Source organism: Archocentrus centrarchus, chromosome 16, assembly GCF_007364275.1.
Source record: "Archocentrus centrarchus isolate MPI-CPG fArcCen1 chromosome 16, fArcCen1, whole genome shotgun sequence".
Lineage (NCBI taxonomy): Eukaryota > Metazoa > Chordata > Actinopteri > Cichliformes > Cichlidae > Archocentrus > Archocentrus centrarchus.
In genome coordinates, this window is record NC_044361.1 from 24,622,622 (window position 1) to 24,637,975 (window position 15,354).

The window sequence follows — 15,354 nt, forward strand, 5'->3', positions numbered from 1 at the left end:
AGGTTGTATTTTGTTTTTCCACTTCTTCACTGACTCACTCATCCACTGTTTGCTACAAAGTGAACTTATAGAGTGCTGTCAGCTGCTGATATATTATTTACACTCTATTTGATGTAATGCTGCCACATAACTACACACTAAATATTCAGAATTCCATCAGCCACATAAACAAACTGCAGAACATCACTCATACTGTTGTTGTAACATTACAGCACAAATAAAGCTTTATGGCACAAATCTCCATATAGGTGACTTTATTTAAATACTTTAGCTGACCCTTATCCATTTACACAAATTTGGTGGAGACTACTATTTTAATTGTGCTAATGATCTTCAAAATATTATTAAAATTTATATTAATAGGGAATTAACATAGGTCATTCAAAGCAGTCAAATAAGTACAGTAAAATAACCCTTTTATTTTGGCTCCATAATTAGAGTCTATGTGCAAATATATCTAAAAAACATGAGAAGATGTCATAAAGATGTGATAAAACACTAAAAATACAAAGACTGCACAAAGCTGCACTCAACAGTGTGAGATGTCTGTGAACTATTATGCTCACCAGGCACACTCGACCAGTAACAAAATCTTTGATTGCTCCTTTTGTTACTTCTAAGAAGAGGTAGATGGACTTCAATGCACGATGGTCTATGTCCATCTTCTGCTGGCACTAAAAAATGACTGACTCATTATATAGTGGACAAGCGAACAATTCAAATACAGTAAATATGGTCTTATAGCTATCACATTCATTTTTTAATTTTTAAGATTATAATTGACCAATTTGTACTATAGTTGGAAAATTATCAGCTAATCTGAGCGCCGGCTTGCTCACCTGTTTAGCAAGGTGTACTGTAATTCACCGTGCTACTAAATGGGATTTTTTTTTTTCTAGAAAAAATGTAAAAGTAAAACGTGAATTAAGATCTATAGTTTTTAAAACAGGAATTCAGATCTACAGCGTGTTATGACAGTGACAGCCACCAGAGTTTGTTTTTTTGTTGTTGTTGTTTGTACATGCATGAAAACGTGCTTTAATGTTGAGAACATACATGCTTCATTAAATGCATGTTAGTTATAATGTTTAGCACCTACCTGCTGAAGCCAAGCCTGCTTGCTTAGATGCATGTCAACATAAAATGTGCCCGTTTGCCTCTGTTTTTTGTTTTTGGTTGGACGGTTCGAGCACAAAAACACGCACGTATGAGAAGTAATGCTGTGCAAAATGAAAGGCATTGTTCAATAAAGATCTCATTTTCAGATTATGACACTCTGCGGGAGCATTGTGTCCAGCATGTAACAGGATATTACATACACACACACACACACACACACACACACACACACACACACACACACACACACACACACACACACACACACACAGACAATCACCAACAACATTAAAACCGCCAGACTAATACTGGATTGGTGTCTGCTGTGTTGCCAGAACAGCTTCAGCCCATCAGAGCGTTGGCACAGGACCTCTCAGGGTGTACTGTGATATCTGGCACTGGGGTGTTGGCAGCAGATCCTTTGGGTCCTGTGGGGTTGCAGGGTGGGGCGTCCATTGATCTGGCTTTGTCCGGGTCATCCCATAGGCTCTCAATCCGATTGGGATTGCAGGATGGGACAGTGCTTTGAGATGTTCCTCAGCAGTTTCTTCCCCTTATCCGCACACTGAGCGTGTGCTTGGGCCAATATTTAGGTTCACTTCTAAGTAACATCCAGATGAATGCCAGCACCAAAGGTTTCCCAGCAGAACATAAAAAGCGGACAAGTGTTATTCACTTCACTCAGCTGTGGTTTTAATCTTGTGGCTGATCAGTGTATTTGTGGTTCATTGTAGATGCACAGTTACTTGAGAGCAGAATGATGTTTCCCTCTGTAAGTCTTTAATCTCACAGTGCTTTCTGTATACCAGCATCAATATGCTTCTCTTTGTCTTTCTTTCTTCTTTCTTTCCTGCTTCTCCATTATTATCACATTAGAGCTATCTCCCTTCTTCTTCACTAGGCCTCAATTCAATTTTGTTGTTAAGTTACACATCCTCCTTCTCCCAGACACCTCTCCTCCCTTGTTACACAGCATTCAGGTTCTCACCTATTCACCCTCCTCCTGCTGTACTTTAGCACTCATCCACATTTCTCTTCTTCTTTTATCTTGCCTCCTTTTCACAGGGTGTTTCTCTGCACACACACCCCCACCCCCTCGCCTTCCTCTTTTGGAAGTTTCTCTCATCTTCCTCCTCTTTCTCTCTTGTCTAATCTGTCAGGGGACAGCCCAAAGTAATTGTGCTCAGCATGAAACATGGAAAAACAATCCATCTCAGCTACAGTGCAGCTCATTGGTAATCATCACAGATTACAAATATTTCCCCTTATCCGCAGCCATCAAACAGGAAAAAAAGAGCCCTGACAGTAATAATCTTGTTGGGGAAAAGTGATCATTAATAAAATGAAGTAAGGTCGTATTGTCAACCAGATATAATAGGTGATTTATAAGAGGGCAGGATTACCCCAGTATTTGAGTCTATCTATTTTGATAAATTGCTCTTTTTTTTTTAAATAAATACCCATAAAACAGCACTTCTGATAGGTACCCCATCTTGTGGCTCAAACTGGTTGTGACATCTTTAAAAAAAAATGTTGTTTTAGTCCATAATCATTTGTCTTTTTGTTATTGTTCCTGTTGTTTTTTAAATTGCTTTAAATCTCAGAAAACCTAAGACAAAGTACTATTATTTAATCATGGGCATACTATAAGGTTGCAACCAATAAATAGTTCAGCTGTCAACATGTGTCATTTTATTTCTGTATAAAGACTAATATCACCTAAATATGTTAGTGGCATGCTTAAAAATGATTTATTCATTGATTTAATTTGTTTTGTTTTTTCTGCCCAACAACAAAAACGAGGAGTTTATTATCACGACTAGTGAAAATTACATACAGTCATGTGAAAAAGGTTTTCACATGACTGTATGGAGTCCTAAAAAAACTAAGTACACTGCTTACTGCTTCCATAGGAATTAAGAGTGTAAGTAGTAGCCAGGTACTGCTCTTAATTAACTGCTCATTAACAAGTGTGAGCACCGCTGTAAAAGCAGACGTTTGGGCAGTTTGTGGGTCTGGATCATTCAGGTGTGTGTTAACACAATGCCACAAAATTCACTTCAAAGACAAGACTCTGCAGAGAAACTGCAAAAAAAAAAAAAAAAAACCCAAGAGCTGCATCTCAGACTCTACAAGCCTCAGATAGCATGTTAAATGTTCAAGTTCATGACAGTACAATTAGAAAAAGATTTGATAAGTGGTTTGTTTGGAAGGGTTAACAGAGAAAACCTCTCTCTTTAAAAAGATCATAGCAGCATGGCTTAGGTTTTCAAAGTTGCATCTAACGAAACCACAAGACTTCTGGAGCAATGTCCTTTTTGTCCAAAGACAGCATATCAGCACAAATACCTCATACCAACTTTCATGCATGCTGGTGGAGGGCTGATGATTGGGGCTTGTTTTGCAGCCACAGAACCTGGGCACCTTTCATTCATTTGAGTCGACCACAAACTCCACTGTGAGCCAAAGTATTCTAGAGTCAAATGTGAGGGCCTCTGTCTAAAGCTTGGCCCAAACTGGGTCATGCAACAGGACAGTGATCCCAAGCGCAGCAGTAAAACTACAGCAGAATGGCTGAAAAATGAAAGAATCAAGGTGCTGCAATGGTCCAGTCAAAGTTCAGACTGCTACCTGATTCTAATGCTGTAGTGGGACCTTAAGAGAGCTGTGCATGAACGGATACCTACAAACCTCAATGAAGCAAATTCCTCCACAATGATGGGAGAAACTGATAAAGTCACATAGAAACAAGAATTTCAAATTACTGCTGTTAAAGGGGGTTCTACAAGCTACTGAATCATGAGGTGTGTTTAGTTTTTCACAGGACTGCATAGAACCCTGCGAAAGCTTTCTTTTTCACGACTGTATATTCAAACTCGGGAAACTGTTGTCAGTGAATTGTTTGTAGTTTTTTTATTAGGTGGTAAGAGGTGGAAGAGCTGGAGATGCTCAGATTTTCATTGGGAGTGACCAGAATGGACAGCTCAGGTCGAGCAGTTTGAAGACCAAGTTAGAGAAACAAGGCTGAGATGGTTTGGGAATGTGCAGAGAAGAGATAGTGGATACACTGGTAAAAAAGAATGTTGACTATGGAGCTGCCAGGCAGGAGAAAAAGAAGAAAAAAGAAGACCACAGAGGAGGTTTATGGATGTAGTGAAGAAGGACATCCAGAGGGTTGGTGTAACAGAGGAGAATAGTGGGGTAGAGTGAGATGGAGGCAGATCATCTGCTCTGGTGACCCCAAAAGGCACCAGCCAAAAAAAAAAAAGAAGGAGAAGAAGAAGTCCAAATGACTTCAGTTGCCAGGTGTCAATTGGCTAATTGATGAATCATTTTAGCTTCAGCATTTCTGCTTGAGTTCTGGTTAACTTCTTGGTGCCTTCAGAAATAATGCCACATAGGGGTATGTGGTTCAAGATGAAGCGTGTGTGTGTGTGTGTGTGTGTGTGTGTGTGTGTGTGTGTGTGTGTGTGTGTGTGTGTGTGTGTGTGTGTGTGTGTGTTGTCACTTTTGGCTTCACAGTGAAAAGTGACAAGGAGCTGACACGAGAAATGTTTGATTTGTCAGAACATTTTGTGCTCAGTCAGCTGAGCCCCGCTGACACTCCTGGGTTTGTTTCTTTCATTTTTAATTCAGCAAACTGGAATGCGACAATCCTGGCTAAAAACAAAAAACAAAAAGCAAATACAAACTTTTACAAGATGCTTCTGTTGTAACTTAGATTTTCATTACTTCACTCTATGCTTAGATGCAGTCAGTGGAGAACAAATTAGCCTGCTCACCAAACTGCCAAACAGCGATATTTGCTGTGAAAATACCCAAATGTTCCAATCACGTTCCAATTTTTTTTTTTCTAGATTGCTGCTGGTTTCCACAAAAAACTTCTGTCTTATGTTCTCTTGGTTGTTCTTACATATTTTTTTGAGCAAATCCCCATTTAAAGCTTTAACAAGCCAGCTAGTGTCCCAGCTCTTACACAAAGATGCAAATACACCATCTCAGTATCACTGTTGTACATAAAAAAATTATTAATTTTAGAAGATTTGGGAATTTATGAATTGTTTTTGCAGCACAGATGGGTTTGAGACCTTCAGTATTTCAGCTTGTGAACTATGTTTAACTGTCTATATTCTGTTTCATTTACTTAAAGTTGAAGACAGATGCTGGTTTAATCTTTAACATTAGTAAATTAAATTAAAAGCTTTTACTAATTATAGACTTATAGCAGGAATTGCCTTCATTGATAAAATAATAAGCAATGCATTTTTATCATCACCCTATATCTTTTCCAGACATTCTTAAAACATTCATGAGGAGGCGCTAATCCAGATACACCTGTACAGCTGAATAATGTTTCCACCTTTTCTCTCTGTTTTCCTCAGTGAGGAATAGCAAAGCCTCTTCTTGTTTTGAAAATGTCTCAGCAAAAATCTACACTTCTCAAGCACTTGTTCAGATGCTTGTTGGTACGTCTTGTCTGGTATTTCCAACTCTGCTGTGTGATTTGCATAAATGCACGAGAATGGACTACAAGTGGCCATCAGACCCTGCTGGCTGTGGCTTGGTGAAAAAGTTAGGACATTTCATCAGAAAGCAGTCGAGTTAAAAAGAACTTTGAGCTTTTAAAGGGGCAATTTGCTCCTTACAGTTTCAGTTCAGAGGCCTGCTGGGTTATACTGCATTAACAGCTGTGATGGGGGGGGGGGGCGCTCGTAGTCTTTAGAAGGTTATTGCACAGATTTAACTTCTCCTGGACATGTCAAAAAAGCAGGGAACTCTTTCGCTGAGATTGTCCATAGTTCATTTTTGCGAGCGTCAAGCTCAATGGCCAAGGTTCAAGGTGGACCCAAATGCAAACATGGAAAAGGCAGCACTTAGGATAGTTTAGACAATTTATTAGGTACAGTAATAATCCTGATAACAAAACAGGCTTCTTGGGGGTTTACACTACATCAATTAATAACATAGACAACTTTTCCTAGACTTGAGAAAGCTGGAGGTTGCTTTACGACAAATTGTGGATTATGACCTATAGTTCCATTTAAATGTTAAGCAACCTTCAGTGGACAAGGGGAAAAGTACATGTTTATGTGTACTGGGTACTTTTCATGTTAGCACCCAGAAAATTAAAAAATGGAGCTTGTAAACATATCTTTAACATGGTAAAAGTCTCTAATTTAACCTACACCATGATGGAACATGTTAAACCCAATATGCTCATAATATCCAAATTCACTGACCAAACTGCTGACAGTTGAGTTGTATTAGGCCCCAGTTTTTGAAGACTGTGTATCTCAAAAGTTGCTCCCCAGCTGATACCTGATGTTTGGAAACTTGATGTTGTTCAACAGTAAACATGATGAATGATAAATTCAGCAAAATTAGGGAGTATTTAAATCAACTTCTAGGCTTCTAGGCAGTAGACACCTTCCTGTGCACCCCTGACTCTTGCTCACGCTTAAAGGTGCACATTCTGTTTTAAAACACCCAGCTCTATTTGGCTAATGAGTAGACAGATTTTTTTACCTACTGATCTAGCAAAAATAATTCCAAATTAATGTCACTTTTTGAACCGTCTCAGTTACCAGAGCACACTCCACTGAGTGAATGCCCATCAAAGGAAAATTTTCAGGTTCTGTCGCTCTCCATCTTCTCCTTCATCTCTTCGTGCAGGCCCAGTCCTCCTTTGCCATTTACAGAGTTACCAGAGCTACTCTAATTGTTCTAGCATCTACTTTTTGACCTACTGACAGCTGACAGTAGGCAACAGACAAGTGCACAAGAGAGGAGAAGAAGAGCGTGCAGGCAGGGTGGACTGAGTGGAGATGAGTGTCAGGGGTGATTGGTGAAAGGAGGATAGTAGCAAGAGTGAAAGGGAAGGTTTAGAAGATGGTAGTGAGACCTGCTATGATGGATGGTTTGGACACAGTGGCACTGACAAAAAGACATCAGAGGGACTGCTGAGGTTGAGCACTTTGGAGTAAAGTTAGAGAGGAAATGCTGAAATGGTTTGGATATGTACAGGAGGGGTAGTGGCTATATTGGACAAAGGATGTTGAAGGTGGAGCTGCCGGGCAAGAGGGAAAGAGGAAGACCTCAGAGAAGATTGATGGATGTAGTGAAGGATGACATGCAGAGAGCTGCTGTGATAGAAGAGGATGCTAGGAATAGGGTGAGATGGAGGCAAATGATCTGCTGCGGTGACCTCTAAAAGGAGCAGCTGAAAGAAGACTCATTTGATCATTTTCTTGCAAGTATAATATCTGGTTGGGGAAAAAAAATCAATATCTTAAAAGAAAATTCGGAGAGTTATTTATGCTTGCTGTCTGAAACACTGGCCACCTGTCTTGTTATTGAACTCGGCACTGAGGAAAGGTGACGTGTATTGAAAATACAAAGCAATCAAGGTTCGATCTCCTCAGTTCTCAATATGAAAATAAGTATTCTCCAATAATCTAATCATAGTTAAATCACTGTCTTTGACAATGCATTTCATTAATGAATGAGTTCTATTTTAAAAGATTGAGTTTAACCTTGCTTTATGTTCTTCAGGAAGTTTTTGCAGCTATGTTTAACTCTATCCAGATAAAGTCAGCGTACAAATATCAACAGAACCTGAACAGGGATTTATATACAGTAGCGCCAGTCTAGCCCGTGACGAATTTAAAAAACACCCAAGTTTGCAACTGACCTTTGGCTGATTAGAAAGATAATGAGAGATGATTTCAAAGCCTAAATGTCTGCTTAAAAAAAAGAATATTTCAGAAGGTTGCACCTTATCTCAGTTTTGTTTGATGTAGCGTCCAGAGACATTCAGGTATTTGAAGTTCTGGTCTGTTACGTGATTCACTCTGCCAGCTCACGAGTGGCCTTCTCTCCTGTTCTTCATACATACACAGACATCCACACACAGACGCATACTTTTACATACCCAGCAACAAGTAACACGCATCTCTAAAATGAAGGGATTCATTTTAGCTCATAAACTTGAAAGAAATCCAGACGAGAAAGGCAAAAATTGAATTGTTGTTGAAATTAATCAAATAGAAACTCTAAGAGAGTGTGTGCGAAACGGATGTTTCCCAAGTCCATTAGTGCACTTTAAGCATTACAGAGCTGTGCTATTCGGTTACTTTTGGAGAATTTTAGAAGCAGTCAATTGATCAAGAAGACACGAGCTTGGCACTCACAGCTACTCAAATGCAGGCAGGATGGCATTATGGTAATAAAGTGAGCAGCAGTCCTCAAAAAAGGCTGTGTTCTGTTATTTAAAGTGAAGTGCAGCCATAAGATGTTTAATAGTTGGATGGGCATTTCGTGATGTCTTGCTCTCGGATTTGGCATAATGTACATCTGCCCTTGAAACTATAATGAAGAGGTAAACTACAGCATCCACTTTAGACTCTTAAGATGAAGGAAGCATTTCAGCCATTTACTTCCTAGAAATATCAATTTGTAACCGCTGGCCATTATTCACATCTCAGTTTATCTTTCATATATTTGCACTGAGGAAATTCCTGGTCTCCAGACAACACTGCTGGAAACCTCTCTTCACGCTCTCCCACTTGCTGTTTTTAGACTAGTGGCAAACGAGGCAGCATCACACATGCGCACGTCATAAACGCGAACCTTTCCTCATCTCTCACACTTTCCAACACTTCCTTTTCACTTTGGTGAACCCTCTCCCCTTCGTTTCCTCTTTCATAGAAACAGCCACAGGGGTGTTCCCTCAGAGCTGCAATCACAGTCAGGGAAAGTGTGTTCCTCTCTGAATATTTGCGTATATCAGGGTGTGTGAATCTATTTTCTGCCTGTTCTAGGGATTTCCATGCTGTAGGACCCAGACATCCCCCCCAGAGCTTTGACTGTGTGTAAGAGTATGTGTGCATGCTTTTTAGTGTACGCTCTATCATCATCTCCTTCAGTGATTAGGACTGTCTCTGCCCCAGACTGAGGTTTAGTCTTTTTCCCTCCCATGGAAAATGGAGACTTGAGGCTGATTTGCATGCATCTGTCTCTTCTTTTAGAAGCCTGTGCTGCACTTTACAGGATCCTCTGGATGTGTGCATGTGCACGCATGTGCATGTGAGTGTGCAAAATTGTCCTCACTTGCTCGCTTGGTAGGGTCTGACCAGCGCTGCATCTGGTTCTGTGATGAAAGACATCTGCAATCAGGGACTTAACCCGATTAGAGAGGTAGAATGGCCTGAGGGTAACCAGAAAGGGTTGAGCCATGGTTGGCTGGACGGCTGAGAAGAAAAGATGAAGTCACAAACTGACCAGCAGCTTGCAGATGTAGCAGCTGGAGCAGGGAATGCTTAAGGTGGAGAGTGTCCTGTCAGACCTCACACCTTCACCTGTGGAGAAATCTCAGTCTATCTTTAGTGCTGTCATCTTTGCACATTTCCCCTTTTCCTTTTTGTCCCTCTTGTCTCTTGCTGGCAGGCTCTTATTTTTTTTTTTCCTCTTCCTTTAACCTCCTTCTGTCCTGTCTGCTTTCCGTTATATTCCTTGCCCCTTGCCCTCAGCTTCTGATAGCACATACTTTAAATTTAACTGTTTTCTCTTGATCTTGATCTTGATCAGTGTTACCAGGCTGGTCCTTTGTGTCCAAGTTTTTTAGTTCTTTTTTTTTAATTTACTTGTCCTCTCTTCCTCTCTTTTTTTGCCTCCTGGCTTTCATATACAGGAACATGTGCACACATGCATATGCTTTTCCCACACTCTCCTCCCTCATCCTCCCCCTCTGTCTTGCTCATGTGGGGGCAGTGGCACTCACTCATTCCCATTGACAGATTACTTTCCTAATGGAATTTAATTATTTATCCCTTCCTCGTGGCGATTTAGCCAGGAAAAGACCGACAGCATCAGCAGTGTGCGGGAGGACAGGGCAGGAGGGGAAGGCTGGGGGGGGCTAGAGGAAGGGAGAGGTGCTCATTTCCTCCTGTGGCAAGAAACTGGATCACCTCTGTTTTGATTTGGAGAAATGTCATTCAGTGAGAAAGTGAACAGGAGTGAGGGATGGAGAAAGAAAAATGGAAAAAAGACACCAAGAAACACAAATTCATACACAGGGAGAAAAGAATGAGTGACAGCTGGCTTGTGGGCAAAAAGTGTGAGTATGAATGAATATACATACATTTTACTGCATGGATAACATTCATGTGGACACAGAAACCTGTTTTTAATCACACAGGAATTCATAGCTTACACTGGATACTTATCCTAAACTTGAACATAACTATATTAACCCCAAAAATGAGCCATAAAAATCAAACTTATTGCTGTAAATGGGTGGTGAGTCCCAATAATGTGACAGTGTGAACAGATTTTTGTCACCAAAATTCGAGTAGTCACACGCACGCACACACACAAAAACATTGCAGGGAACATGGGTGCTAGACAACCTGTCTGTGCTTTCCTCTCTGTACCTCTTCACTCGCTGTCGCGCATACCTCAGTCTTTTTTCTCGTGTCTCCTTTTTCCATCTTCTTGCCTCGTCTCTCCCTTGCGTTTCTATCTTTTTGACTCTCTCTCTCTCGCTCTCTCTCTCTCTCTCTCTCTCGCACTGGGGATCCTAATTAAGCTTGGCTGCTCTTTGATGTTGTCGCCTTGGCAACAGTCACCATGACGAGGCTGGGTCTGCACACTCTCTCACCAGCTCATCCAGGCATACACAAATACACACAAGTACAGTACACACATGCACACGAACACACATGCAAATGCACACACACACACACACACACACACACACACACACAACCTCTGCGAGACCATTAAAGAATACAGCCAACGTTTGACCCTCGGTTCAAATGATAGCTTGCACAATGACTCAGGTGTGTGCACAGGCTACATATGTGTGTATGTGTCCACATGTAGTCAACATGTGTGAATACATGTAATAAAACATACAATCTGCTGTGCTAGATGAAGGTGATGATTAATGTCGAGGTGCATATCTATAGGTGGTTGAGAAAGCTTTATCATGCCAGTGACCAGGTGGCTGTGACACACACACACACACACACACACACACACACACACACACACACACACTGCTGTCATGCCCACTTGCTCTTTCATTTGACCTCTTGTTGTATTTGTTTTGTTTTCCTAAATAAATGTTGGTGTGGGCTAAAAGCCCTTGAGATGAATCATGTGGTAAAAAGCAATTGTTAGCACTAGCTGTTTCTCCAGGCAGTACATCAATTGGTAAACTCAGCTGACTTCCAGCAGGGGAGTTCCTCATTTCTCTCCCCATGTCCCGACCTTTCTTTTTCGTCTCTGTTTTCTGGTTTTCTGGTTCTCTCTCGCTCCTTAACCTTTCCTACCCGCAGCAGTAATCTCCTATCAATTTTACAACTGAGCCCTAGCATTTTGTTTTAAGAAGTGAAAAATGTATGCCAGTGCACTGCTGAGTTACAACCCATCCCAAATGCAGATCAGCGAGCTTCAAAAATGTTGTACAGTGTGGATTTTTTTTTTTAATTTTGTGTTAGTAAAAATAAACACCAAAAAAGTTAAAAGGGTCTTTAAACAGGTTTTTTTTCTGCCCCGATATTTCCTCGTTCCTATCTTTATCTCTTCATTTCCTCTGCACTTCATCCATCTTTTTCCACCACCCCCTTGTCTCATCAACCCCACCACCACCTCCTCCTCCTCCTCCTCGCTAACCCCCAGCTCTTGTCAGCACCGTCTGGAGGAGGGCCCCTATAATGAAACCTGCTCTTACCACTTCCTTATAACTGTGACTTTAGTGACAATATCAAGCGTAACCACAGCAATTACGAACCCAAATAGTCAACACACGATGAGGAAGGAAAACTACAATTAAAGCAGTCGTTGTTAAACTTTCTGGCTCACTTACAAGGCTATTCACACAGCGCAGCAAAGATTTTACGAATAATTAATAATAAAAAAGGATCCAAGTTGATTTTTAATTAAATAAAGGCCAGCACTATACCATCTGCAAACTCCTCTTTATTTATTTTCCCTACAAAAAAAAAAAATCATATTCATTCAACTTAGTTTCACTTCATATTTTCCCCCTGGTTGTCCAAGCCCCATCTGCAGTGGCTCAGTGTCCCACCGGTTTCAGAGTCACTGAGTTAAAGTAACGTTGGCTGGCGTGTGCCCATGAGACCCGCTGAAATCACAGCATACTGCCCTTATTTTTAAATATTGTGACTCTGATAATTAGAAACCTGTTTTGGTTAAGAGCCACTGCGCCACATGAATCAGCATCTTCAGTTTAATTTTAGTAAGACAAGAGTTGCAGGTTATATGAAAATGAGCCAAAGCACTGTGTGGGGACTGAATAGATTACTGATTAAATGGATGGTGTTTTCCATCTCAGGAAAGACATTTACTCTGAATTGCCACAGCTTTCTTTAATCATCAGATCAGTCAGCTGTACTGATGAGAAAAAGACTTTGCCAACAGAGCATCATGATGAAAAGTTTTCTCTGTAACACATTAAAAGAAGTGTAACTCCTCTCCTCACTTGACTCTCCTCATGTCCTTCCTGTCCCTGCAGCTGTTTGTCATCGACAACGGAGCCGACGACTGGCGAATCGCCATGACGATGGAGAGGGTTCTGCTAATCGCCCTGGAGCTGCTCGTTTCTGCTGTGCATCCAGTGCCTGGGGACTTTAAGTTTCAGTGGCGGGCACGGCTGGCCTTCTCATATGCACCTTCGCAGGCCGAGGCCGACCTGGACATGGTGCTGAGCGTGCCCATGTTCCTGCGCCTCTACCTCATTGCCAGAGTCATGCTTCTGCACAGCAAATTGTTCACCGACGCTTCCTCCAGGAGTATAGGTGCCCTCAATAAGGTCAGGAGAGTTTTAATCTTGTAGGTGTTTGCCTGAGTGGTATGCATTCAGAAGTGTGGTTGTGAAAGGTTTAGCTGGAAACAGGTGAGGGAGTTGTAAAGGTATTAAGGTCAAGAGTTCTTTCCTCTGAATTAAATCTGTGTCCATGCTGTCCCTTTTATCCTTGGCCTCCATCTCTTTAACTATCTGAAGTTCTTCCTTGCCCTTCTGTGCTTCTAGTCCACCTGTTTCTTTTCATCTAGCAGTTCAAATCCCCTTCCTGTCCTTTTGTTGTCACTGTGCTTAGAGACTTAGATGTAAGCTATGGTGGATCTTTCATAATACAATATGAGATGGGAGCGTGAAATGGGAACAAGATATTGCATACGGCTCAAATGGGCCATGAAGAGACAGAACTCGAATAAAACTGCAGTATGAGCGCAGAGAAATGTGTTGAAGTCATGCAATAAATGACTGTTGCCAGGTTTGTAATGACTTTATATGACAAACATTACCGTAAGATCAGGAAGTAGAGATGTAGCATGTTGCAAACGTGTAAACTAGGTGGAGGAGAGGAAGGGCGGCGCGAGAGATGGAGCAGATTTTTTTAGATGAGTAATCTAGCAGGTGACGAGTGTGTCTGCGATTGCTCTCTTCTGACCCTCAGGCTGCACTGATGTGGAGGGAAGGTGAAGCTGCCACTGAAGTGCAGCTGTAAATGACAACTCATTTATCAGCTGCTTTAGCCTTCCAGAGCTCAACCATCAAATGATCCATCTGCCAGAAGTTGATGGTCTGCCTCTTACTGACGAATGAGCCACGGATAAAAACTGCACTGACACAGGCCAGTTACTCAAAGACACTGTATAGCTTGACCTGAGTCAGAGGGCAAGCCCTGATCTCGACTCCAATTACAGTGGAGATTCTCTGAGTGCTGCCGCTATCAAAAGCTAATCAAAAGACTAATTAGTAAAACATCAAGTCCGCTTGGGAACCAGTGTACAGGATGAGGATTCAGAGCTGCACAGTATTAACTCCTGGGAAAAAAAAGTGAAACAGTGTCATTAATCAGCATATGTGTTTGTGTGTTTGTGTGTGTGTATCTATATGTCTTTTAGGTCCATTTTAACACACGATTTGTAATGAAAACTCTTATGACTATCTGCCCTGGGACGGTGCTGCTGGTCTTCAGCATCTCTCTGTGGATCATTGCTGCCTGGACCGTACGCGTGTGTGAGAGGTTAGCACTAAAACTGGTCCATTTGTGATTGTGATTTGGTGTTTATTGTGTGCCCATGAGAGCGTGAGCGTTGGACTGTGATCAGACGAGGAATTCAACTCAGAAAATAAATTCAACTGGCAGAATATATAATCTGGGACATCTGTGCAACATAATCCCTCTTTAGACTTCAGTTTATGAGGCTTTCTCACCAGTTGTTCAGGCAATTAATTTGTTACTTCATTTGTCTATTTTGTCAGGCTAAAAATTTTTTAAAATAAATATAATGGTGTCCAGAGAAAAACATTAATTAACATTAATGACCCTCCAATAAAGCATTTCTAAGCAATAAACAAGTTGATATTGTTACGGCACACTAGAACATAGCTTGAAAGACACTAAGGACCTAATTAAGGACTTAACAGTTGATCTTCTGTCAACAGAAAAAGGAATAGTAATAAAAGTAAAATATAGCTGTCATCACTACATTATAATGAAACAGTAGATGAACAAACACAGTTCCAAATCCTCAGAGATTCATAGATCATTCACAGCCAACACTTAAGCATTGTATCAAAATGTGAATCCAAATTTTTGAAGGCGTTCTGAGCTCCCAGGTTCTTTCTTGACTTTGGAAATATTAGTTTGAATTATTATTAGCTTACTGGCTTTCATAATGACAGAGGTGTGACTGATACCACTTTTAAGTGTTTCCTTTTGATGTAAAAAAAAAAAAAAACAGTAGCTAATATATCAGCATCTGACATGTTATATCTCATTCTTTGATTTAATGTACAAATGTACAAATTGCGGTTTTACAAGGGCTTATGTGTTAGTATGTGTATGTCTTTGTGATGTCACTGTATGGTGGGCAGCCAGCAGTGACTCCAACAAGTCTCTACATCCTATAATTGCCTGAATCTTTGTTTCTTTGGACAGAGCTGGGTTATTTGTTTTTCCTTGCTTTTTATGCTTAGTTATTTACCGGACAGAGCTCAGAGTACTATTTCCCAAAATGTCAAACAGTTCCTCTAATTATTTATATACCTGCTGCAGATGTTTTACAGGAGGCTATATAGTTGTTAACAAATATATTAATTAATGTTTTAAAGTATAATTATATCAGCTTACCATTGCACTATAATGTGTTATAAAGCTTTATTTTCCTTTTAACATCTGACAGTGTTTTTTTTTCATGTCA

At 40.7% G+C, this 15,354-nt stretch overlaps 1 protein-coding gene across 1 annotated transcript in view; it reads left to right on the forward strand.

Annotated features, from left to right (window-relative positions):
• Window positions 1-15,354, forward strand: part of kcnn3 (potassium intermediate/small conductance calcium-activated channel, subfamily N, member 3) — a 60,684-nt gene that overhangs the window by 20,549 nt on the left and 24,781 nt on the right. Inside the window, exons 4-5 of the mRNA XM_030750642.1 lie at window positions 12,659-12,955; window positions 14,053-14,174. Coding sequence (XP_030606502.1) covers window positions 12,659-12,955; window positions 14,053-14,174 — 419 coding nt within the window. The remainder of the gene's footprint in view (window positions 1-12,658; window positions 12,956-14,052; window positions 14,175-15,354) is intronic.